The 24,300-nt window shown below is 52.7% G+C and overlaps 2 protein-coding genes across 3 annotated transcripts in view; one reads left to right on the forward strand and one right to left on the reverse strand.

The window, feature by feature from the left end:
- ATR (ATR serine/threonine kinase) overlaps window positions 1-1,871 on the reverse strand; it is a 100,413-nt gene extending 98,542 nt beyond the window's left edge. The window contains exon 1 of the mRNA XM_056113938.1: window positions 1,811-1,871. Within this exon, the coding sequence (XP_055969913.1) occupies window positions 1,811-1,869 (59 nt within the window). The 5' untranslated portion in view covers window positions 1,870-1,871. The remainder of the gene's footprint in view (window positions 1-1,810) is intronic.
- Window positions 1,872-6,637: 4,766 nt separating this feature from the next.
- PLS1 (plastin 1) overlaps window positions 6,638-24,300 on the forward strand; it is a 90,865-nt gene continuing 73,202 nt past the window's right edge. For both annotated transcript variants that reach the window (XM_056113936.1, XM_056113937.1), the window contains exon 1: window positions 6,638-6,688. The gene's annotated coding sequence lies outside the window, so the exon portion shown is untranslated. The remainder of the gene's footprint in view (window positions 6,689-24,300) is intronic.

Consider the following 24,300-nt stretch of genomic DNA (forward strand, 5'->3'; position numbering starts at 1 on the left):
AACAAATACGACGGCCTCTCAGTATCTGGACTACAAACCATGATGCTCAAATGTAGAGAGAGAGTAAGAAGGAAGGTACCTGCCATGGGGTTGGGGGTGGGGGGGAGGGATACTGGGGACATTGGTGGTGGGATAGCACACTGGTGGCAGGATGGGCGTTCGAACACTGTGTGACTAAAACCCAATCATGAAAGCCCCGTAACTGTTATCTCACAGTGATTTGATTAAAAAAATCAAAACAAACAAACAACCAGCATATCGCCAAAAACCAAGTGCAATTTAACAAGTAACATTTTAAAGTTTAAATAAGTTATAACCGCCCTGATGTGTGACTCCCAACAAGCATTAAACACAAGAGTGTACAGCCCCGGGTCATCACAAAGGGAAGGGAACAGAAAAACAGGTAAAGGCCAACTGAGAGCCTGGGAGGGGAGGAATCGCGTGTGGCCATAGTTCCTACAATGAGTGGTTGGTACAAAAATAATACCCACGTGCCATTTGTACAGGTGTTTAACCATTTTTATTATTCATGAGATGCACTATCAAAATAAACTCACAGGCCAGTGAACACTGATGTATTTCACAACATCAACCTTGGAACAGAGTGAAAATATTTTTGTTTCGGGTCACACCTGGCAATGCTCAGGGCTCACTCCTGGCTCTGCACTTGGGAATCCCTCTTGCCTGTGCTGGTTGGGGGGCGGGGGGGGGGGAGGGGATCATATGGGATGCCAGGAATAGAACCCAGGTTGGCCAAATGCAAGGCAAGCGCCCTCCCGGCTGAAGCACCACTTCCGGCCCTCAGTGACAGGTGTTTTGTGTGTTTTTTTTTTTTAACTTTTTCTTACGAAATCACTGTGTGATAGACCCTTACAAAGCTGTTCGTGATTGGGTTTCAGTTGTACAGAGTTCCAACACCCATCCCTCCACCTGTGCACACTGCCCAGCACCAGTGTCCCCAGGTTCCCTCTCACCACCCACCACCCACCACCCCTGACCCCGTCCTGCTCTTTTCTCTGTCTCTCTCTCCTCGTTGGGCATTGTGGTCTGCAATATTGATACTTAAAGGTTATCAAGAATACCCCTTACTGGGAAATTGTGTGCCACAGAGGCAGGGGGAGGGATGGATGGGGTGGGGTGGGGTGGGGTGGAGGGATACAGGAGACACTGGTGGTGGACAGTGGACAATGTGCACTGGTGGAGGGATGGGGGTTTGATCATCGTACGACCAAAACTCAAACATGAAAGCTTGTAACTGTATCTCACTTCAATTGGGGGGGAAAAAAAGACTCCCCCTTACCAACTTTCAACCCCCAGCTCTCGTCCAGCTCATTCCTTCCCAGCTACTACTGCCCTAGCGGCCTCTTCTGTCTCACCTGCCCAGGGACAGGTTTTACCTACTAGAACATCGGAGCATCTCGGTCGGGGCGGGGCGGATGCTGGTACCCAACGCGGGGGCAGCGACCAGGAGCCCAGCATCAGGACCGCCGGGGAGGGACGACCCTGCCCCTCGGCCTCCTAGAACTTGACTTCCCCAGGTGGGGGGGCGCCGCGGGACGGACCCACGTGGCCCTCCTCGGGGACTGACCACGCGACCCCACGGAGCGAGCGACCGCGCCTGTCCCTCGCTCCGCTGGTCGCCGTCCCACCGCAGTGACCAGGGCAACGGCGAGGGCTGCCAAGAGGGTGACCGGACCCCTGCCCGCCCGGGGCTGCTGTCGGGGGGCCCCGCCTCCCCGGGCTCCGGCCCGAAGGCAGCCCCGGGGCCAGGGGACCCGCCGGGAAGAGACGCCGGGAACCGGGCCCGTACCTGCCCAGCTCGCGCAGGGCCGGGATCATAGACGCCAGCTCCAGCCCGTGCTCGCCCATCGCGGCCCGCGCCGCCAGCCGCCGCCGCCGCGCGGCGCCCGCCCCGAGCCGGAAGGCGCCGCCCGCGACGGGCCGCCGCGAGGGCCAAACCTCCTCCCGGACGCCGCGCGCGCCCGCGCCCGCTCGGACGCCGAGGCCGCCTCCTTTAGGACCCGGCGGGAGCCGAGAGACCGGAAGGGGCGGGGCGAGGGCGGGGCGCGCTCGGCTCGAATTTCCCGGGCTCGCTGGCGCGCTTCGCGCACTCTGGGTCTCGCCGCCTGAAGTCGGTCGGGCTGCCCTCCCGGAACCAGCACCAGGACCCCCGGGGGCTGGGGGGCGAGGAGGGGAAGGAGCTCGGCGGGACCCAGCCCAGACGCGCTCGCCCCGCACAGGTGCAAACAGGCGAGGCCGCGCGGGCGAGCTCGGGCTAGAACCCGGGACTCCCCAGGCCACGCCCGCGAGGTCTCCCCCCGCGACCCCTCCCTCCTGTCTGGGGGATGGGAGCGTGGAGGTGTGGGGAGGGGGGGTCACTCCGAGATTTCCTTTGAGATGTCTCCCAACCTCCGACTTGAAAAGGAGCTGCAGTAAAAACGTGCCCGGATGGGCCCTTGAACTTTGTTCCACTGAAACGCAGTCATGAAAGTCTATAAGTGTATATCTCCCAGTGATTCATTAAAAATGAAAAATAAATTTAAAAAAACATGCCTGTTAAGGACAGGCCGGGGACCCTGGTGAAGGGAAGCTGACCCTGGGGCTGGGATTGGTGCTGGAACTTTGCATGCCTGAAACTCTAAAACAACTTGGAACAGCTTTGTAACCGGTGCGAAGGACTCTGCAGATCAAAGTGCCTTAACACCCCTCCCCCACCACCACCAAAAAAAATTTTTTTTGGAAAAAGCTTGAATTGTCTTTCTATGCATCCCAGGGACTCAGAAACGTTACTGGGCAGTCACCGGCTATGTTCTGTGTGGTGGAGATTTTTGTTTGCTTTCAACGAATCAATGGCTTGCTGACTCGACGTTTTCAAGCTCAACCCCATTTGCTTGTTGCCGGGAGGAAACAGCTCCCGATTGTCAACTGTCCAGTTATTAGTACAGGTGTGCTCTGTGCTGGAGTTAATTCTTTGGGGAGGTGGGGAATGATACAGTTGGGGTGAGGGGTGGTCATCAACGCGATGGAAAGATAGGCAATGGCAAATGAACAGATGGCCAACTTTGAGATCAGAAGGGCCGGTGTAAAGGGCTAACCTAGATGTGGAGGAATCAGAAAACTTCCTCTGGTTGGAAAAACAGTTTTGCTCCCAGGAGAGGGACAGCAGGGGGCGGGGGGCACTTACCTTGCCTGGAGCTGGTCTCTTCTCTATCCCTGGTACCACACAACGCTCCCTGAGCACTGCCAAGGTGAGGCAGCTAAACACCACATTCCTTAAAATTCGCTTGTGAACACATTGCAAAAGTGGGCTTATTTCCCTCAACAAAATCTTTGTTCCTATATACCGAGGACTAGTCGCTATTGTACCGTGTCCTGTAACAAGTCAGGGTCATACTGGCAAAGGCTTTCTTGGGGTGCTGGCCTGGAGGCCCGGGTCAGGCTGTGGGGAGCCTTCCAGGCAGTGGTGCTCAGCCCCCTGGGGTCCACGCTCTCTGCTAGCATAGCCGTGTCAGGGGCTTCCGGGTGGCACCTGCAGGTTGCTGGGGCTTGCTGCCCTGCTCTGGGGTTGCAGGGCCGGCTAGGGGGAGCACCCAGGGCTGGCTGGGGAGTGCCCCCACACTCCTGGCTGCAGTGCTGCGGGGATCACAGATGGGATCATGCTCATGCATGTGGGAAGCCAGGGACTTGACCCTGTGACCGGATGTTGGCCAGGCCTGGCGCCCTGGGCTTCCCATCCATCCACTTCCACACAGGAAGCCTCTCAACTGTTCTCCATCCTATAACCACTTTGGAAATATTTTAACACGTGCATTTTCATACCTGAGTGTCTGTTAGTGATGTGAATTTATATATTCCGTTATACACACGTCTCCTGACAGTACATTTGGACAGAATGAAGCTTGATTGATTCCTAGCTTCCTTTTATGCCCCTTTCATTCAGTGGGGGTGCGGTGTGTGGGTGGGGTGGAAAGCAAGAAGCTGCGAGGCTGAATTGAGTGGTCACTGTCCCTGAGACGCTGGTCCACATCAAGTCGAGAAAGAAACGTGGCGTGTGTGTGTGTGTGTGTGTGTGTGTGTGTGTCCAGGGATGGAGAGCGTGGGTGGGGAGTGACCACCAGATGGCGCTACAACCCACACAAAACCAAGAGGGATTGGTTCTCAGCTGCACATATGCAAGTGGTTAGAATCCTTTTTTTAAAAAAAAAAAGTTATTTTTGCTTCACTTATGGGATCATACCAGGATTTTACAGAATAACATATAAAGTATACACAAAAATATAAATCTTAAATAAATGATATTTTAAAAAATGAATACTTTTACAAATTCTATCTTGCCCCTGAATGGACTTCAATATGCAGAAATTTCCACACTCCTACTGAAGACACTCAGCACGTGCTTCCGGTTACTAATTGCTCTGCATCTGAAATTATTTTGGAGCTTAGAGCAGCCATTTACCTTTTCTAATTCCATCATCAAAGTTTTAAATCCCCCAAATATCGAATTAAAAATTCAGTGCATCCTCTCATGTTACTCTCCAGTGTGTGTGTGTGTGTGTGTGTGTGTGTGTGTGTGTGTGTGTGTTTGGGGCACCGGATGGGGCTCCAGGAACCACAAGGGGAGCGGGGAAGGAGCCAGAGTCTGCTGCATGCAAGGCACGTGCCTGCCCCCCGGACTGTCTCTCCAGCCCCTCTTCTTAGACTTTTTTAAATTCTTTCTAGGTCCCACCTGGCGATGCTCAGGAGTTACTCCTGGCTGTGCACTCAGGAATTACTCTTGGCAGTGCTTGGGGGACCGTGTGGGATGCTGGGGATTGGACCTGGGTCAGCCATGTGCAAGGCAAACGCCCTCCCTGCTGTGCTATAGCTCCAGCCCCTCTTCTTAGACTTTTATCCTCCTTAACAAATGTTCTCTGACCACCCCCCGCTTCTGTTTTCCCTAACATCCTTGTGGAAAGGACACCTTTCTTGGTCGTTTTTCCTCTCTCCTGGAGCTTAGTTATCTGTCCGGTTATGTCTTTTTGAGCCTTGAAGCCTCCTGCCTCTGCCTGCGCCGGAGCCTGCTCCTTATTCCTTCCCTTGTGGCTGGAGCGATAGCACAGCGGTAGGGCGTTTGCCTTGCGCACAGCCGGCCCAGCTGAGCTGGGTTCGATTCCTCTGCCCCTCTCGGAGAGCCGGGTAAGCTACCGAGAGTATCTTGACAGCATGGCAAAGCCTGGCAAGCTGCCCGTGACGTATTCGAGATGCCAAACACAGTAGCAAGTCTCAAGATGGAGACATTACTGACATTCCTGGGCCCAATTGAGCAAATCGATGAACAACGAGAGGACGGTGACCCTGGCCTGGAGTTAGGAGCAGAGTAAGGAGGCGGGGGCTGTGAGGGGCTTTCCCGCCAGGGCTGGAGCCTCCTGCTTCTCCTGAAAGTCTGCAGAGATGGGAAAGAAAGCAGTGACTGCGCCTGACCAGCCACACCTTCCTCCTCTCCTGCCTGTCTTCAGGCACAGCTGCGGATCCTCCGAATCCCCTTCTGAGGCCTGGCAGCCTCTGTCTGCTTCCAGCGGAAATTTCTTGTTTCTGAGATGTCACCCGTCCATTTGCTTCATTTGTCCTCTCAACACCTCTGCGTTGTTGCCCACCGTTTTCTTGGGATGTCCTACCTGCATTCTTGTTCTGTTATTATTGGGGGGTTGGTGCTAAGGGGTGGTGGTGGATGTCAGTGGTCGCTCCCCGGTGAGGGGGGAGGTCTGTGCCCAGAGGACAGGTCCCCAGCATCTGCAGGGACACTTTCTGGCTCCCCGGAGCCCGTCCCTCCGTCCAGCCTTGGATCCCGGGGATTCTGGGGGCGCGAGGCTGGCTTGGAGTTGATGGACAGGAAACCACCCGTTTGTCTTTCAGATGAGTTATTTTCCAGCCCCTTCGGCTTCATACGAGTGAGTCTCCGAGTCTCCTGGTCTCCAGCCCCCCCTAGGCTTTCCCGGGCGCCAGCGAGAGTCCGGCCCAGGCCGGAGACCCACAGACCTGAGCCGTCAGGGGGGCGTGGCGGGGTCAGCGGGGAGCGCGGCTTATCTGCAGGGACCGTGACTCAGACGCGGGCTCGGGGCTCTGCAGCCTGGCCAGGCGCAGCCGCTGGACGCGAGCAGGTGAGGGGACACTCCCGCCCGGTCACCGTGCCCCAACTCGCGCGGCCCCTCCGGGTCCCGGGCCCCCAGTCCAGTCGGACAGGGGCGCGCAGCTCCCTGGGTGCGTCTCCGGGTGCGCAGAAGGGGCCGGGAGCGACCCCCGCAACCCGCGCCTCCCCCTGCGCCCCACGCGCGGCCCGGGAGTCGGGGTCCCGCGCGTATACGGGGGTTGGGGTCCTGCTCACCCGGGGGTCGGGGTCCTGCGCGCACCCGGGGATCGGGGTCCACCACACCCGGGGATCGGGGTCCCGCGCGCACCGGGGTTCGGGATCGTGCACACCCGGGGATCAGGGTCCCGCGCGCACCGGGATTCGGGATCGTGCACACCCGGGGATCGGGGTCCCGCACAGCCCGCGGCTCGGGGTCCAGCACACCCGGTGGTTCCCGCCCGGAGCCGCATCCTGCGGGGAGCCGAGCGGCGGGCGGGGTGCGGCCGGGCATGCGCGGTAGGGTGCGGGGGGCGCCGCGGAGCCGACCTGCGGCGGCGGGATCCCGGCGAGCGGCGGCGGCAGGTAGGACGCTGGGCGCGGGGCCCACGGGCCGGCCGGCCGGCGCTTCGGCCGGGGCTCCCCAGGACCCGGGGCCGCGCTCCTGCCCGGCTGGGACCTGGGGACCGGGAGGCCGCGGCCACCGAGCGCCTCGGGGGCCCCGCCGGGCACTGGAGCCTTTTGTTAACTTTGCGCTCATGCTCCCTCTCTCCACCCTCTCCCTCTCCTCTCTCTCCCTCCCTCCTCTCTCCCTCTCTCCCCCTCTCTCTCCTCTCTCCCTCTCTTCTTTCTCTCTGCCTTTCTCTCTACTTCTCTCCCTCTTTCTCTCTCCCTCTCTCTACCTCTCTCTCTCCCTTCCTCTGTCCCTTCCTCTCTCCCTCTCCCTCTCCTTTTTCTCTTTCCTCCTCATTCCTTTCTTTCTCTTTCCCTCACCTCCTCTACTTCCTCCCCTCTCCCTCCCTCTCCCCCTTTTCTCTTGCTTCCTCTCTCTTCCCTTTCTTCTCTTTCTTCCTCTCCCTCTCCTCCACCTTTTCTCTCTCCCCTCTTCCCTCTCTTCTTTCTCCGCTCTCCTCTCTCTCCTCTGTCTCCCTTGGACAGGTTTGTTGTCGCCTGTGGTCTTGGCGGATCGCTGGGCTGGGGTGCCCTCTCTGCCTGCTTGCATTTCTGCTTTGGTCGTTTTGTGGTTTGCGGCATTAATAAATGTTAACTTTATTAACTGAGCGAATTTTAATGTCCGAAACTTCCCACATTCCAGCTTCGTTAGGACTTTCTGAAATTAAATACCCGCCACGTTCTACTAGACTGGTTTGGACCTCATCACAAGGTGTGTGTGGCGGTTCTCACTTTTCTCCCCTGTATTTTATCTTTTCTCCTTTAGGGGCAATATTTTACCGAGTTGAATATTTTCCCCCGTGGCGGCAATGCTGGGTCGGCTCTTTCTTGGATACTCTCTGAGTCATGAAGAAAGAAAAACTGTCTAAGGCCACGGGGCGCAAATCCAGCATTATCTAGGCCAGCTGTTAAACGCGTTATGTGGAGAGCAGGGGCTGGGAAAAAGTATTTTAAGAGCTGATGAGAAAGCTCTGGAAAGTGAGCACTGAAAACTCACCCCCCCCCCCCGCACCCCCATCCCCATGAATGTTTTAATGCAGAAATAATAGACAGTCGTTTCCTCTGGGATGGGCTGCCTTTGAGGTCAGCCAGGTCAGCTGTTTCAGTTTACAAATGAGAAAACTGAGACCAAAAGAGGTTGAATGACCTGCTGGCGCCCCAGCCCCTCCTTGGCCAAGGAACTTGGGCCTGGGTCCCGGTTTTCTTTCTTTCTCTCTCTTAAAGGGCCCTCCCTCCCTCCCTCCCCACTCCCCCTCACCTAGAGGTGAGAGGACTGAATTCCCTTTCTCTCTCGTCTGGCTTCATTGGGAATAACCCCAAATGTGAATTTACTGGGGCTTGTGAACCTCCCAAAGTGGCCCCTTTGGGGGCTGGTGCAAGTCTCCTGCCTTACACGAGGCCAAGCTCGTTTCTTCCCCAGCACCGTGCATGGCCCCCCACGTCCTACCAAGAGTGATGCCTGAGCAGAGCCAGGAGTAAGCCCTGAGCACTGCCAGGTGGTAGCCTGACCCCCTCCACCCCCACCCCCAAAGGGCCGCTCTCATTCATTCCCCTCCTCTGTGTGCTGTCTGGGGGACAGGCCATCCTCACTCTTCACTCACAGCAGACCTCGGCCAGAGACTGTTTGTCTCCCTCCCACCAGGGCGAAGTCCTGCCAAGGCTGCTAAGGGCGGCCTCCACCTGGAAGCCTTCCTGATTGCGGCAGCTGGACAGTGCTCCCCCCTCCCCGGAGCCCTCTGGCCTTGAGAGGTGTCTGTGCCGCTCGCACCCCCCAGTGACATGGAGCCTGTGTCCACCTTCCTGACCAACCTCCAGGCCGCTCCTGACGCTCCTGGCGGTGAGAGCTGGCAGACCTCCCGCTGACACAAAGCAAGCCGGTTATTCTCAGCCTCTTCCTCGGTGGGCGCATGGGGGGCAAGTTCTGATCGATTTGGAAAGGGATTTGGTGTGCGGGACCTACACCCTGTGGAGGCTGTAGCAAGTCACATCAGACACCGGGATGGGGTAAAGTCATGATAAGAAAGAGCTCGTAGGACGGAAGCGTGCGAGCGAACTTGAGGGCAGTGTGGCGGGCACAGATTTCAAACCAGGCATCAAGGAAGAAGCATCTGATGACAGAGCAGATGCCGAGAAGGACAGGCACGTGGGAACACCTTCTGGGCCTTGGGTGTTGGCCTGGAGCAACACTGTCCTTTTAATTTAAGAACTCCCTGTTGGAACATTATTTCCTTGGGGGGCGGGGGGTGGTCGGGGATCACACCCAGTGATGCTCAGGGGTCACACCTGGCTCTGCACTCAGAAATGATTACTGGTGGTGCTGGGATTGAACCCGGGCTGGCGGCATGCAAGGCAAATGCCCTCCCCGCTGTACTACCGCTCTGGCCCCAACGGACATCATTTCTGTTTCTTGCAGTTACTTGTTGATTTTCTTAGTTCCCGTTTCAGGGGAGGGCATCTCCAGATGGCACACGAGTGTCTCAGGATGCCAGGTGTGTCATTTTCAGGATCAGACAATCATTTCCATCATTTGGAGTTGGGGTGTGAACTGGGGCCTGGGCCACACGTGGAGGTGCTCAGAGCTGACTCCTGGCTCTGTGCTCAGGGATCGCTCTTAGTGGGGCTTTAGGGACCATATGTGGTACCAGAGATCGAACCCAGGTTGACTGTGGACAAGGCAAGCGCCCTCCCCGCTGTTTGCATTCTTAGTCCCCTGGCCGGTAGTTACAACACGCACACATGTGTTTTGGTGTCCAAAGGAAGGCATTGAGGCTTAGTGCGCTAAGGTGGGGCTTCATCCTGCTCACCCCCTCACAAGGGGGAAGCGGAACAGGTGGTTAACCAAGCAAGTGGGGATCAGCACCTCAAATCTGCCACTCCGCAGCCTCACCTTTTGAGGTGAATTCTGTGGCCCAGAAGCCCCGAGGAGAGTCTGCAGGGCAGGGGTGGGCTGACGGGCAGCGGGAGGCCGGGGAGGTGTAGCCTATTGGAGGAGGAGGAGTCCGGGTCAGGGTTTGGGCACCCTCAGGCCCAGAGGAGGCAGCCGAGGTCCACATCCTTGGACCCAGAGCCCTTGGCCCAGGTGCCCTGGGCATCTGAATGGCGGTCCTTGCCAGGGTCACCCAGTAGGACGGGGCGAGCTTCCGGGAGCGCTGAGATTAGGTTCTTGCTGGGCTGGCAAGTCCCCGCTGGTGCCTCCGAACCTGAAATCCCTGCTGTGGGGTGGAATATTTGCTTCCTTGGAACAAAGTTTGCAAATAGTCATTTTGCAAATCAAAACACAGCGTTTCCGTGGCGGGGAGCGTGCGGCCAGCGCAGCCGTCCCCCTGACCTTCCCGGCCTCAGTCTGCCAGGGTATCGTGCCAGGACAAACGCCAAGAGAGGGGCTGGTTTGAGGACAGTGCCATCCTGTGCCCAGCCAGGATTCATCTCCGGTGCCACAGGGTCCCCCAGTGCCGTAGGGGCAGCCTGGATACCCCGCAGCTCCAGGATGCCGGGGGTCCCTAGCACCACAGGGCCCAAGTATTATATTTTATCATAAATATCACAACCCATTAGTATAAAATGACCATGATGTCACATTCTCAAAATGACTCTAATATGAATAACTGGGCATTTTCCATGGGAGCAGGCACTGCGCTAGGGTCCTTATAAGCAGTGTATCGTTTGTTTCCCAATCTTTATAAACCAGCCCTAAAGTTTGGACAGTTATTTGGCCCATTTTACACATGAGAGGACTGAGGCTTAGAGAAAACTCACATTCTTGAGGTCCCACAGCTGACGGGCGACTGAGCTCTGGTGTTCGGTTTTTCTTTTTGGGGGCCATACCCCGAGGGGGGTGCTCAGGGCTGACTCCTGACTGAGCTCAGAAATCACTCCTGGAGTTGCCAGGAGACCTTACAGGGTGCCTGGGCTCGAACTTGGGTCGGCCGCTTACGAGGCAAGTGTGTGGGCTGCTGTCCTACCTCCCCAGCTCTGAGCTGCGCTTTGATCCCCAGGCTGCTGACTGAAAGCACGGAGAGCTCAAAGAATAAGTTAAGCAAACACCCAAACAAAATGCACAAAACGCTCCCCGTAGCCACCTGCACAAACACTGAGAATGGCCACGACGGGGGGAGGGGGGGGGGGCTGGAGCGATAGCACAGCGGCTAGGGCGTTTGCCTTGCACGCGGTCGACCCGGGTTCGAATCCCAGCATCCTATATGGTCCCCTGAATGCCGTCAGGAATAATTCCTGAGTACATGAGCCAGGAATAACCCCTGTGCACCGCCGGGTGTGACCCAAAAAGCAAAAAAAAAAAAAAAAAAGAGAGGGAGAATGGCCACCAGCCTCTCCGGGGCAGGCCCCTGCTTCTAGGGGCCTGAGGAGCAGAAAGAAACCCCAGTGGTGATAAACCTTTCTCTCTTGGGAGAAAATCATCCCCATGGGCTGGAGAGCGGCTGAGGGCGAAGGTGCTTGTGGGACAGACTGTGGGCCACTGCCTGGCGCTGAGTGGTCTCGCCCTACCGTGGCCCGGAGCCCAAACCAAACCAGGACCAAAGGCAAGCATGTTGTGTTCCTGAGTGTCTCTTCAGTTCCTGGTGCTCCTGGGAGCTCTCCCACCCTCTGTTGCCCAACCATGACCTGGAGGATGCCTCTTCGGTTGGGTGGGTGGGACACACGCAGGCCGAGGGACGCAGGGCGAGCAGCAGTTGGGAGGAATTGCCCCAGACTGTGCCGTCTTGGAACCGTGACTGGAAACTGCCGGACTCAGGTGGATTCTAAACTTTAACCTATCTCAAGCCTTTGAACCTTGCTCCTACCCTGGAAGAATCCAGGTCTGCACACATTCTCCCCTGCGCCTCCCCATCCGCAGGTGCCCAGGGCGGTGTGGACTCTGGGGGAAGCTAGGGTGAGAGGCCAGCGAGTGGGAGGTGGGCCTGGCACGTGGCAAGCTGGACAGCTGGGCTGCCCACGCCCCTCCCTCGTTACTCTCCCTGGCGCCACCCGCCGTGGTTTCAATGTCCAAGTATTTCTGGCTTTGCCCAGCCCTGGCCCGGAGCACTATTTTTTTCCAGAGAGTGACCTTCGTGTCAACATTGGCTCTGCCATGGTCACCTGGTCTCACATGCAGAGTGACCTGCATACCAGTGACCTGCATGTGTCCCATAGGGTTCTAAGATGTGGCTGAGCTGTGCTAGCATTTGTCATAAAAAAGTTGATTTGTTTTTTCTTTTGGGGTCTGAACTGGCAATGCTCAGGGGATCTACTCCCGGCTCTACTTCAGGGATCATATGGGGTTATGGGATGTCAGGGATCAGGAATTACTCCTGGCGGTGTTTGGGGGACCATATGGGATGCCGGGGATCGAACTCAGGTCAGCTGCATGCAAGGCAGACACCCTTACCCCCCCCCCCCCGACCCCGTCTTATCACCTTGCTCTGACCCAAGTTGATTCTTTTTTTTTTTCTTTTATTAGTGAAACACCATGAGGTAGAGTTGTAGACTTACAAACTTTTGTGCTTGGGTTTCAGTTATACAATGATCAAGTACCCATCCCTCTACCAGTGCCCATTCTCCACCACCAATGAACCCAGTAGCCCTCCAACACCCCCGTCCCCCCACCCTGCCCCACCTCTATGACAGGGCATTCCCTTTTTGCTCTCTCTTTCCTTTAGGTTGTTGTGGTTTGCAATAGAGATGTTGAGTGGCCATCGTGTTTGGTCTCTAGTCTACTTTCAGCACCCATCTCACATCCTGAGCGAGTCCTCCAAACACCCTTTACTTGATGTTTCCTTCTCTATCTGAGCTGCCTTTTCCCCCAGCATGTGCTGCTGGCTTCCAAGCTGTGGAGCAGACCTCTTGGTACTTATCTCAACTATTCTTGGGTGTTCGTCTCCCATTCTGTTACTTTATATTCCCCATATGAGTGCAGCCTCTCTATGTCTGTCCCTCTCCTTCTGACTCATTTCACTCAGCATGATACTTTCTATGTAGAACCATTTGTTTGTAAAGTTCATAACTTCATCATTTCTAACAACTGCATAGTATTCCATTGTGTAGATGTACCAAAGTTTCTTTAACCAGTCATCTGTTCTTGTGGCCCAAGTTGATTTTTACTAATACTGTGGATGCAGAAAAAGTGAGTGAGCCTTAGAACTAGGATTAGGACACACACTCTCTCTCTCAATCTCTCTCTCTCTCTCTCTTTCTCTCTCATTCTCTCTCTCTCTGGGCCACACCTGGTGGTGCCCGGGGATCCTGAGATCACTCCTAGGGGTGCATATATGGCGTCCAGGGGTGAACCCAGATAAGCCACCTGCAGGAAGCGCCCACCTGCTATACTATTGCTTCAGTCCCTTTCCTCATTTTTTTTGAATTCAAGGTTCAGGGGCGACATCAGTTCTGCAACATCAGTTCCTAACAGTACACACACTCACACACACATACTCACAACTCTCTCACACACACACACACACCATCCTAAACAAACACACTTGTCAGAAAGTATTTTATTTACTCGAAGATTTACAGAAAGTTATTGGTTGCCTCTCTCCAGTTGAGAGAGGGACTTTAGACTTCAGAATCAACTCAATTAAAATAATGTTATTGAAGTCACTTAGCCTTTAATGCTGTATATAGTTTTCATTGGCTTGTGGTTAAATCTTTTCTTGAAAAATTCATTAATCTACACTGGATGCGGTAATCATTTATAAAAAGGTACTTGTTATTTGGGGCTAGAGCAATAGCCTATACAGGATATACATTCCTGTATATGGAATTCTACAGCTTGAACCCAGGTCGGCAGTGTGCAAGGCAAGCACCTTATTCATTGTACTATTGCTCTGGCCCCTAAAATTAAATTTTGATGACGTGCTATTTGGTCTATATGTCTGTAGGAATATTGGATAACTCATTTACACAGACATGCCTCCTTATAAAAAAAAATTGCTGCTGATCACAAAAAAAAAATATGTGAAACAGGTCTTTTCTAAACGATCTGGTGTGGGGTGCCCATGAGGGTTTGCGGGGGGCCTTCTTCTAAGAAAAGGTTTGGGGGAGTTATTGACAGGAAAAATGCAACTTATGGAAGAGTCAGTTTTACTTTACTACTGAGACATGCACTGGGTTAAATTGTTTCAGGATTCAGTCCCAGGAAATAGCAACACATTTTTTTTTCTTTTTGGGTCACACTCAGCAATGCTCAGGGGTTCCTCTTGGCTCATCACTCAGGAATTGCTCCTGGCGGTGCTCAGGGGACCATATGGGATGCTGGGAATCGAACCTGTGTCGGCCATGTTGGCTGCGTGCAAGGCAAACACCCTACCCGCTGTGCTATCTCTCCAGCCCCAGCACATTTGTTTCTTTAAAAAAAAATAAATGCTAATCAAGAAATGAGATTTTTGCAGTACCATCAAAGTAGAATTTGAATTGAATTTGAATTTGGATTTAATTCGAGTTGAAAGCGTTTGTGGGTGTGTAAAGGATCAGTCTCATTAATCATACATCGGTCACTGTCTACTTATTTAAGCCTTCTTTCCAACACAGAACCCCCAAGAGGGTTCCTCCTGAACACCTGGAAGCAAAGAATAAACTTATCTCCAGTGATCGCATTGTAAAGTTCAAGGTGACACATGACAGTCTGGGTCCTGCAACTGACATCAGTCAAGTAATTTGCACGTCTTGCATAAGACACAGCTCCTGTGTTCACACAGCGTTCCTATAGCTGGGGTTCAGAATCTAGATTGGGTGGGAAGAAAAGGCGCTTGGGAACCAGCTCATTCGCCGTGAGAGACGACACACAGTAGGGGCTTTACATTTCACCCTGTCATCTTGAAGGCAGCTTTCGAAGGCCATATTGATTTCTCTCTTTTTTTTTTTTGTCCTTGATTATATATATTCCCTGTGTACTGTTTATAGAGAAAAATCAATGCCAACTAGAATTTTGAAGCTTGAGAAATGAGTTTCTGCTTAGAATTTTAATGTTCTCATCCATAATTTGGTGCGAAGGCAGTCTCAAGTTGTTGTGTATTGGCACTTGATTTTTTGGGTTTTGGGCCACACCCAGAGGTGCTCAGGGCTGACTCCTGGCTCTGTGCTCAAGGATCACTCCTGGAAGAGCCTGAGGGATCATCCAGGTTACTGGGGATGGAACCTGGATAGGACATACTCTACCTGCTGTATTATTGTCCCAGCCCCATGGAGTGGTCCTTTAACTGATATCAAGCTAGTATTTATCATCTTGGAGAACAAGTGTAAATTCTCGAGGACACTACCCTTTTCAGATGCAGTTACTAGTGTGAGGCCCTGATATTCCCCCACCCCCTTCCCTTCCCTTTTCTTCCCTTGGATTTTGGTTCTTCGGGACAATCCCTCCCCCAAAGTGTGTTCCCAAGAGTGGCCTAGTTCTTGCGGGACATGCGTGTTCTCAGGCCGGCGAGGTGTCAGCCGTGAAGCACAGACCCCCAGAGTCTCCAGCGTGCTTTGGTCTCGTTTTTAGCAAAGGCTGTCACGCAGGTGAAGCCGTTTGGGAAGGACGACAGTAATAGCACTTAGCGCTATCGTTTTCTTACCCTCTAAATAGCCCCTGGTGGAACCCAGATGCCCAGCCTCAGTGGAGAAGGTGCGAGGACCCCTCTGAGGCAGTCCATTGGGCACTGTGCGCATGGAACCCCTCTGCCTGGGGCCCCACACGGGAAGTCCGTCAGTCTGTCACTTGGCTGCTGCTCCCAGGAGGAGGGAGGCTTTTCTCACTTGCAACTTGGGTGATGACAGAGGCTGGAAAAGCAGGCAGAGAAGCCTCAGGTCTGGGGAAGAGCGTGTCAGGGGTGTTGGGAATAAATATTCCAGCTCCCGCAGTTTGGGGACCCTTTGGGAGTCGGTTCCTTCGGGCTCTTCTGCTGGTTTCTCTGGGGGAGAGTTCGCACGCGTGCTGCTGGCAGCCCTGTCTCCTTGTCTTGTACCCGTGCACCAGGCGCCCTGTGGCCGCGTCTGCCCTATCTCCTGGTGGGGACGTTTCCATGGTTAAACTGTTTTTAGAGCAGTTTGGGATTGAGTGAAATGTCGGGCCGAGCATGGGGAGAGTCTCCCAAGCCCCTCAAGCCCCGTCGTGAGCCTTAGGGGCCCTTGGCTCCCTTTGACGTTGCTGTCTTGCATTTGTTTGGGCATTTGTTAAAATGAACAGTGATACTGCTGCGTTATTAGCAGTGAAAGCGGGTGGCTTCGATGTATTTCCTTGGCTTTTGCTTGAAGTCCTGTTCTGTTGAGGAAGCCTGTAAGGATGCCTGGGGCTGAGCTGTGATTTCCCCTTCTGCTTGACTTGTCATTGGTTTCACCTTGACTTGAACTTTCTCAGGCTCTGCTTTTTTTTGGTTGTTTTGTTTATTATTATTATTATTATTATTATTATTATTTTAACAGTGTTGAAAGTTTTAAGGAACAGTGGTCAAGAGCTCTTGGAATTTGTCTAATACATTTTAAAAAATGATTAGTCTGGGGCACATTAGTTGTTTTTGCAGGGGGGACTCTGAAGGGGCGTTTAGGGGCTTGGGGGTGTCATTTCTGTAATACTTGGCCACATGGGCCCTGGTTTAGTGCCAGGCACCAATGATGTGGATTTGCTTGGACCTTGGCTCTTGGGATGACCTGGTCCCTAACCATCCTTGGGAGCCGCCAGGACACCTCCTGGATGGTGCTCCAGAGTCCATGTGTGCTGGGGGCGAAGCCCAGGTCACCTGTACTATCTCCTCAGGTTTGTTCTTTCACTTGGAGGACATACCTGGCAATGCTCAGAGGCCTCTTCTGGCTCTGTGCCCAGGAATCATTCTGGCGGGACTTTGTGGACCTTATGGGGTGCTGGAGATCAAACCCAGGCCAGCTGCGTAGAAGGAAGGCACTTACGTGGTACTGTGCCCCACCCTCTCCCCAGCTCTGACATTGGATGGTTTTTACTATGCAAAACGTTCTATCAAAATTCTGGAGTGAGCCTCAAGTCCTGAACAGGGAAGCAGCTCCCAGCGCTGCCAGGTCTGACCCCAACTGGAACCCAAACAAAGCAACACGGAAGAGGACATGCTCCCACTGGACGATGAACTGAGAAGTGGGGTCGGATTCATTGATTTATTTTTTACTTACTTATTTGTTTTTATTGAATCACTGTGAGCTACAGTTACAAAGCTTTCATGACTGAGTTTCAGTCATACCATGATCGAACACCCGTCCCTCCACCAGCGCGCATTCTCCACCACCAATGTCCCCAGTATCCCTCCCGCCACCCCCCCGAGTCTGATTTAGACGTCACTCAGGGGAAAGCCAAAGACAACCCCTCTGCTGCTTTCAGTGCAAGCGAGAAACAATCAGGAACTTTGCAGAAACTCCCGTTCACTGTGGGCAGAGCCCACAGTGCTGAGGCAGCAGAGGGCCCCTGAGAGTGTCTGCACCGACGTCAGTTCCAGGGCTCCTCCCGGATGACAAGCAAAGGGCCTGGGGCCCGGGCTGTGTACTGACTATGGCCTGACTCACGCAGGCAGGTGAGATCTGAACCCGGTCTCTGAAGCTTTGCAACCTCCGTCCCCGGGGTTTCCAGAGGCTCCGGAATCAGGACTCCTTCTGAGGACACAGGCTCCGCCCTTCTCCCGCTGGGTGCTTTTGCTCCCAGCTGCCAGTGGTCTCTGAGTGGTCACAGCCTCCCCCCCCACCCCCACCCCCAGCATCAGCTGGGCCCTCCGGACGTGCTTGGGGACTTTGCGAAGGAGACGGGAACTAGTTTCACCCGGCACACGAGGCCAGGGTGACTGAGGGGGAGAAGGACGTGTTATTCCCCAATGCTGTCTCTCTCTGTCTCTCTCCTGAGCCTGGGACTCCGGAGGAGGAGACGGAGCTCCGTCCAGAGCGTTTCTGGCTCCGCTTGTCAGCAGTGATGGTGTTCGATCACTTGGGTCTGTGAAGTGGGTGGCCTAGAGCAGCGTTTCTCACCTGGGACCCGCGTGGCCCCCTGGGATATTCCGAGGCCCACAAGCGATGACCCTGTAGATGGGGCAGAACTGCGGCTTGAGAACAGAGGGCCATCCTGTCAGATGTCACATAGCGGGGCCCCAGCAAGGGCAGGGTGTGTGTGTGGGGGGGGGAAGGGGTGGAGTCAGAAACTGCTTGGGGAACTGTGACCCTGAGGATGGGATTTGAAATTTTCCTGTTTGCCTCAGAGCTCATGGTGGTCCTGGTTGAAATGAAATAGTAACGTTGTACCGATGCCTCCAAGCACCCCCCTCCCCCGCCTCCTCCCCTCCCCTTCCGCCTGTGCTAGCTTTGGGCTCTGATTTGGGGATGTGAGCACCAGTGGAGCAGGGACAACCTCCCTGGAATCTGCCCATTTCTTCCTCATGCCAAGGCCCGGTGTGTGTGGGCTGTGGAGGTTGCCCTGCAGGCCGCCGATCTGTGCACGTGACCTCCCCGTCCAGTTTTCTGTGACTTCCGTTGCTTTTGCATGGAGCTTCCTGATGGTGTCAGCAGGGAAACGGGACCTAAAGGCTCACATCCTGGTTCTGATTTGCCAGAGCCCAGAGTAACACTTAGCTCTTCTATTTCTTTCTTTTCTTTTTTTGGGGGCGTCACACCCAGGGATGCACAGGGGTTCCTCCTGGCTCTGCACTCAGGAATCACTCCTGGTGGTGCTCAGAGGACCCTATGGGATGCTGGGAATTGAACCCGGGTCGGCCGCGTGCAAGACAAACGTCCTACCCACTGTGCTATCGCTCCAGCCCTACCTCTTCTATTTTGTGCCCGTTGATTAGAGCCAACCGTGGGACCCTGGTTGATGGCGAGGGGCTGAAAGTGGTGCTGGGAGAGGAGGGTGAAGACCCTTCACTGAACAATAAATGTCTTTGCCACATGCTATGCACAAGAGAACTGGTTTACTTATCAACCAAAACAAGTGAACAAGGACTCCCCCAGAGGTAGAAAAGTGGGGCTGGAGCAATAGCACAGCGGGGAGGGCGTTTGCCATGCACGCAGCCGACACGGGTTCGATTCCCAGCACCCCATATGGTCCCCCGAGCACCGCCAGGAGTAATTCCTGAGTGCATAAGCCAGGAGTAACACCTGTGCATCGCTGGATGTGACCTAAAAAGTAAAAGAAAAAAAAAGAAAATATTGTTTAAAAAGGTAGGAAAGTATGTAGAACCATTTAGTGATGATTCACGGTATCACTGTCCTCTCGTTGTTCATCGATTTGCTCGAGCGGGCCCAGTAACATCTCATTTTGAGACTTGTTGTTACTGTGTCTGGCATATTGAATACATCACGGGTAGCTTGCCAGGCTTTGCCGTGAGGGCGAGAAACTCTCGGTAGCTTGCCGGGCTCTCCGAAAGGGGCGAAGGAATCGAACCTGGCTGGGCCAGGCTGGCTGTGCGCAAGGCAAACGCCCTACCGCTGTGCTATCGCTCCAGCCCCCAGACCTTTTTGTCTTTGTGCTCTTCTCGTTTCCTCATCTCTTTAGTGTGGTGTGAAATTCCCATGTTAGAATTATAGAAGAAAAAGTCAGGACTCATGTTTTTGCTTGGAGTGGCCTCTCTTGGCTGAGCACAGCTGGTCTTTAGCACATCAGAGACACGAAGTACCACCTAAGCCTCTTTCTGCTGCTGCCTCTTTCTACTCATTCACAGACGCTCACTGAGCCCATATGGGTCCAGCACAGAACCAGGCCCCAAGTATTATAATCCCTCAAAATAGGTTTAGGCCACTGTTGGCAAACCTTTTCTAGAAAAGAGCCAGGTACTGAATATTTTAGGCACTGTGGGCCACGCTGTCTCGGTTTCCACCACCTGCCTGCTTTTGGAGCACCTAAGCTGCTGTCGAAAATCCAGAAATGGATGCCCAGTGCATGTTCCAGCAATTTCCAGTTTAATGTTTTCAACTGTTCACAAAAGAATTATCATTTCTTTGATTTTTTGTTGGTAGTGGTGTTGTTGTTGATGGGTCACTCTCAGTAATACTCAGGGGTTACTCTTGGTTCCATACCTAGGAATTACTCCTGATGGTGCTCAGGGAACCAGATGGGATGCTGGGTATTGAACCCAGGTTGGCCATAGGCAAGGCAAGCGTCCTTTCCACTGTTCTGTCTCTCCAGTCTCTTGACATTTTCAAGCAAAAAACCTGGAGGCCGTGGTGTGGGTCAGTAATAAGTGCATGCCTTAAATCGATGAGACCTGGGTCTGATGCCCGAGCACAGCAAAATAAGTTCATAAATAAAGAGACTTGGGAGCTAGTCCAGGGCTAGGGAGCTGCCGGCACCCCAGCCTGGTTCCTTGCATGCAGCCACGCCCAGCATCCCTGAGCATTGCCAGGTACCATGTAGGACCAGCAGCATCCCATCCTCACTCCTTGGAATCCTTGTACTGAGACCTCCAGCCTGGTTGGCCCAGACTGCCTGTAACGGCCCCCAGTCTCATTAGATACTCTTGGGAGGCTCCCAAATAAAGTAATTAAACACATAACTAAGAATGAAATTAAAAGGGAAAACCATTCTGAGCCTCCAAGTTGTTAACAGAAGATGCAGGACAGATTGGGGTGAATTCTCCCGGTACAGAACCAACACGGTGGTCTGATCCAAATAGTCAACTGCCTTACCAGTTACTGGAGTATTTAATTACCATGAAATAAAATTACCCTTTATTCAGTGAACAGCCCTCCCATCAGTTTTTATTGAATGTCCTTTCCGTAAGTTAAGATATTCTCCCTCGAGTAATGTGGACATTATCTGCCCCACAGGTCGGGGGAGGGTGTGGGTTGGGAGGTATCCTGGGGTTTTTGGTGGTGTAAAATGGGCACTGGTGAAGAGACGGGTGTTTCATCATTGTATGACCAAGACTTTCCCCCGAAAGCTTTGTAACTGCTTTCATGGTGATTCAAGAAATAAATTGATAAAAAAGAAAAAAAAATAAGGTGGAATTCATGCCCAATTCAGTGAGCTTAATCAATGGCTGAATAAATAGCAATACTCCTACATTAAAAAAAAAGATATTATCTCTCATAATATATAATACATCTATACCTATAATAAACATATGTAAGTTTATTTATATATAAGTAATATGTAGCTTTGCACACATATGCTTTTCTAGCTTTGTGAATATTTAAACCGAGAGCCAACATCTGTCAAGCACCCACTACATGTTAGAGATGTTTGTCCTTTTCCAAGTCCCTTATAAGTAATCCTCCCGCAAACTCCCTGGAGTTGATGTTCATCATCTTCATCATCTTCTTTTCCTTTGTCGCCAAGACAACAACTCAGACTGAGGATATGACTCGGAGGGCTGGAGCACAGCTTTGCAGAGAGGATCCCTGGGTTTGAACCCCCTTTGCTCCATGGACCCTGGAGCCCGGTGCCAAGAGTTCCCCCTGCCAAAAACATTAAAATGGAAGGACTAAACTCAGAATGGCTTGCCCCAAGAGTGATGTAGCTAATTAGAGGTGAAATCTATAATCAGTTCTAAGAATTTTTAGAAATTGTAGTTTAGCTAATGTGGTTTTGGTAGTTACTTTTATGATTTTAAGTACCAAGTTACTGCACCTTCACCAGCACCAAATTGCCCAGGACCTTCCAGTACTGTTTTTGTCACTTCTAGTCCACATCATCCTCTCTGCCTCTCCTCCCTCTGCTCGGTACACTCAGTTTCGCAATCCACAGTCCGGGGTTGTCATCCTTTCATACCTTCCATCCCAGTTGTGTCTTTCTGTAGACTATTGAGTGCGATCACTCACTGTTTGTTCCTCTCTGTCTTATTTCACTTAATGTGATTCCATTAATCACATCCAAATTCCAGTAAAAATGCGAGATTTCTAGCTATGTGATATTACAGTGTGTATACATACAACTTTTCTATCCACTTGCCTGCCATTAGACGTTCGTTTCCAAAGACTCTGACTTCACACAAAGTAAAAGAAAAATTTCAGATGATCTTACTCATATGGAGTATAAAGAAATAGAGAAAGGGATTTGATTTTTCCCCAGTGGAAGTCAGTTCTGGACCTGATCAATAGAACTGGGAACTGACAAGCTAAGGGGTAAGGTGAGACGTGGTGTAGTAGCACTGCAAGAATGGTGCAGTGATTCCGATTCTGCTGCAAACTATGAGACAGCAATAATAACAATAATCGATCTGGCTGCAAAACCCCTAGTGATCCATCACGTCTTCCTAGGGACTGAAATATGTGCATGCAGGTAGTTTAGCTGTATGTGCTTGTCTTTGTTTTTACAATGAAGAAGGTAGACCTGAAAGCAATTAAAATTATTTTTTTCCTGAGAAGACTGCATTGAAAATGGCTAACACGTAGACAGCTAGTGTCCTACTATAGTTTTTATTGCATTGATTTAAATCAGTTTCTACCCATGTGCAAAGATAATCAACTCAGACTCAAACATGAGCTAAAACAGGTTTGTGTGTGTGTGTGTGTGTGTGTGTGTGTCTGTGTGTCTGTGTGTGTGAATGAACTGAATTAGTACAGAGAACCCAAGGCAAGCCTGAATCCAGAAGGCACAGAAGATGCATCAGATCCAGCTCAAAAGCCAGAAAACCGATACTTGGTATTTGCACAGAGAAGTGATCAAATATTCTCCTCCTTGGGACACATTATGGGAAAGGCCTTGGTCACTGACCAGTCGCGTCCAGAGGTGCCTTTGTGGTGCCTTGTGGCAGGCCACTGACCCCTAAGATACCACCTTTGTCTCCTTCCGGCCGCCTCAGCTGAGTTGGTAGAAAGGGTTAGGTCTTCAGCAGACATAACCGCAGTGAGATTCCTGGTCGATAACTAAAAAGGCACCTGAATACTGGTGCTGGGCAGTTTACAATCAGGACACTGGTGGAGGGAGCACTGTATGACTGAAGCACAGTCATGAACAGCTTTGAAAGGGTCTCTTTTAGCTCGATAAAAAAAAACTTGGGGAAAAATAAATAAAAATGCTCCCTGATTTCCTGACCCCAGGCCCTATTGTATGTTGGACCTGGGGAAGAAAGACAGCAGAACCCACTCTGGTTCCCCCAGGGGAAGAAAGGATTTTATGCCTTTGGTTTTCCTGGCCTTGGGAACAGAGAAGGGAGGAGGCAGATCATGAATTTCGAGATGTCAGCAGTTCCCGTGACTTTGCTCCGTTAGCCCGACCGTGTGGGCGAGCCCAGGGACTCTGAAGGCACTGACCATTGTGCCCTGAGATCCTGTGGTGTGGGGTCATCATTTTTGCTCTGTTCCTGGTGCATGCAAATAACAGATGATCCGAGACAAGAAAAGATCTTTGCTCTCCTTTATTGCACCGCAATCAGCTCCTAATTACATAGCAATTTTCCTCCAAGTTTGTGTGTGGTTTGACTGGTGTCAAAACCGAAAGGTTGACCAGCTGACAGAGTTTTTACAGAAACAACAAAGGTTGATGTAGGCTTGGTATATTTAAAAAAAAAAAGTGTGCCATAAAATTCCACCTCCGCAGACTTCTGATTATGGGATTTTTGGTAAAGAAGTGGGATATGGAAAAAAAAAAAGAAGTGAAATATGATTACTTTCCTTTCCTCTGTCCTGCTTTTTTTTTTTTCTTTTTGGGTCACGGCCAGCAATGCACAGGGGTTACTCCTGGCTCTGGCTCTGAGCTCAAGAATTACCCCAAGCGGTGCTCAGGGAACCATATCGGATGCTGGGAATCGAACCCAGGTCGGCCGCGTGCAAGGCAAATGCCCTCCCCGCTGTGCTATTGCTTCAGCCCTAAGCCCTGTCCTGCCTTTTGAGGTGCAGAGGCAATGAGCTGCGTTCTTCCTACCCCTCTTGCTTCGCCCCTTTACTTTGTGGTAAGTCCATGATGCTTCTGTGGAAAGGATTCCTGCAGTTCAAGCTTCCAGGCTGAGAAGGAAGTGGGCACCTGCTGAGGAGGCATGGAAATAGGAAATTTCTCTTTACTGGACAATCCTTTGAGGTCAGGGCCTCGGAGGACCTTGCCCTGGGCAGAGAGTAGAGTGTGTTTATCTCCTGTTTGTTCCCAGATGCTCTAAGGAAGAAGCAGCTGGGCAGGCGGAGAGGTGAGTGGCACTGGGCAATGCCCATCATGCCTTATCCCAGGAGCTACTCTCGTCAGCCTGGCCCAGCATTGTCTAGGGGCCGATGGGGCAGGTGGGGCTCAGCATTGCCTCGCTCCCATTTTCAAGAACAGGGACTCGGACGTTTCTGTTCATCTCGACTTGATTTGTTCCACATCAAACCTTAATGAGCCGTGGGGACATCTGGGCTTCTCTGCTGGCTCCCAGAGAGGGTCTTGGCCCAGAGACAGCGCAAAGGCACCTAGCAGGGGTGCTTGGGGGTGTGGTGGCCCCCAAGGAGACTGGTCTGTGCCTGGGCTCCTCCTCTGCCCCGCTGTCCTTTGGCTAATGAGCACCCACTGTCCTTTTTGCCTCTCCTTAAGGGAAATCTGCCCACCCACATTTTCCTGTAGGCCTGATGGTCCCTGGAAGGAGTCTAGGAAGCTGCCAAACAAGAGTGGGTGGCGAGACTAGCTAAGCCCAGGAGTCCCCCAG

Source organism: Sorex fumeus, unplaced genomic scaffold (genome assembly GCF_029834395.1).
Source record: "Sorex fumeus unplaced genomic scaffold, SorFum_2.1 ptg000024l, whole genome shotgun sequence".
Classification (NCBI taxonomy): domain Eukaryota; kingdom Metazoa; phylum Chordata; class Mammalia; order Eulipotyphla; family Soricidae; genus Sorex; species Sorex fumeus.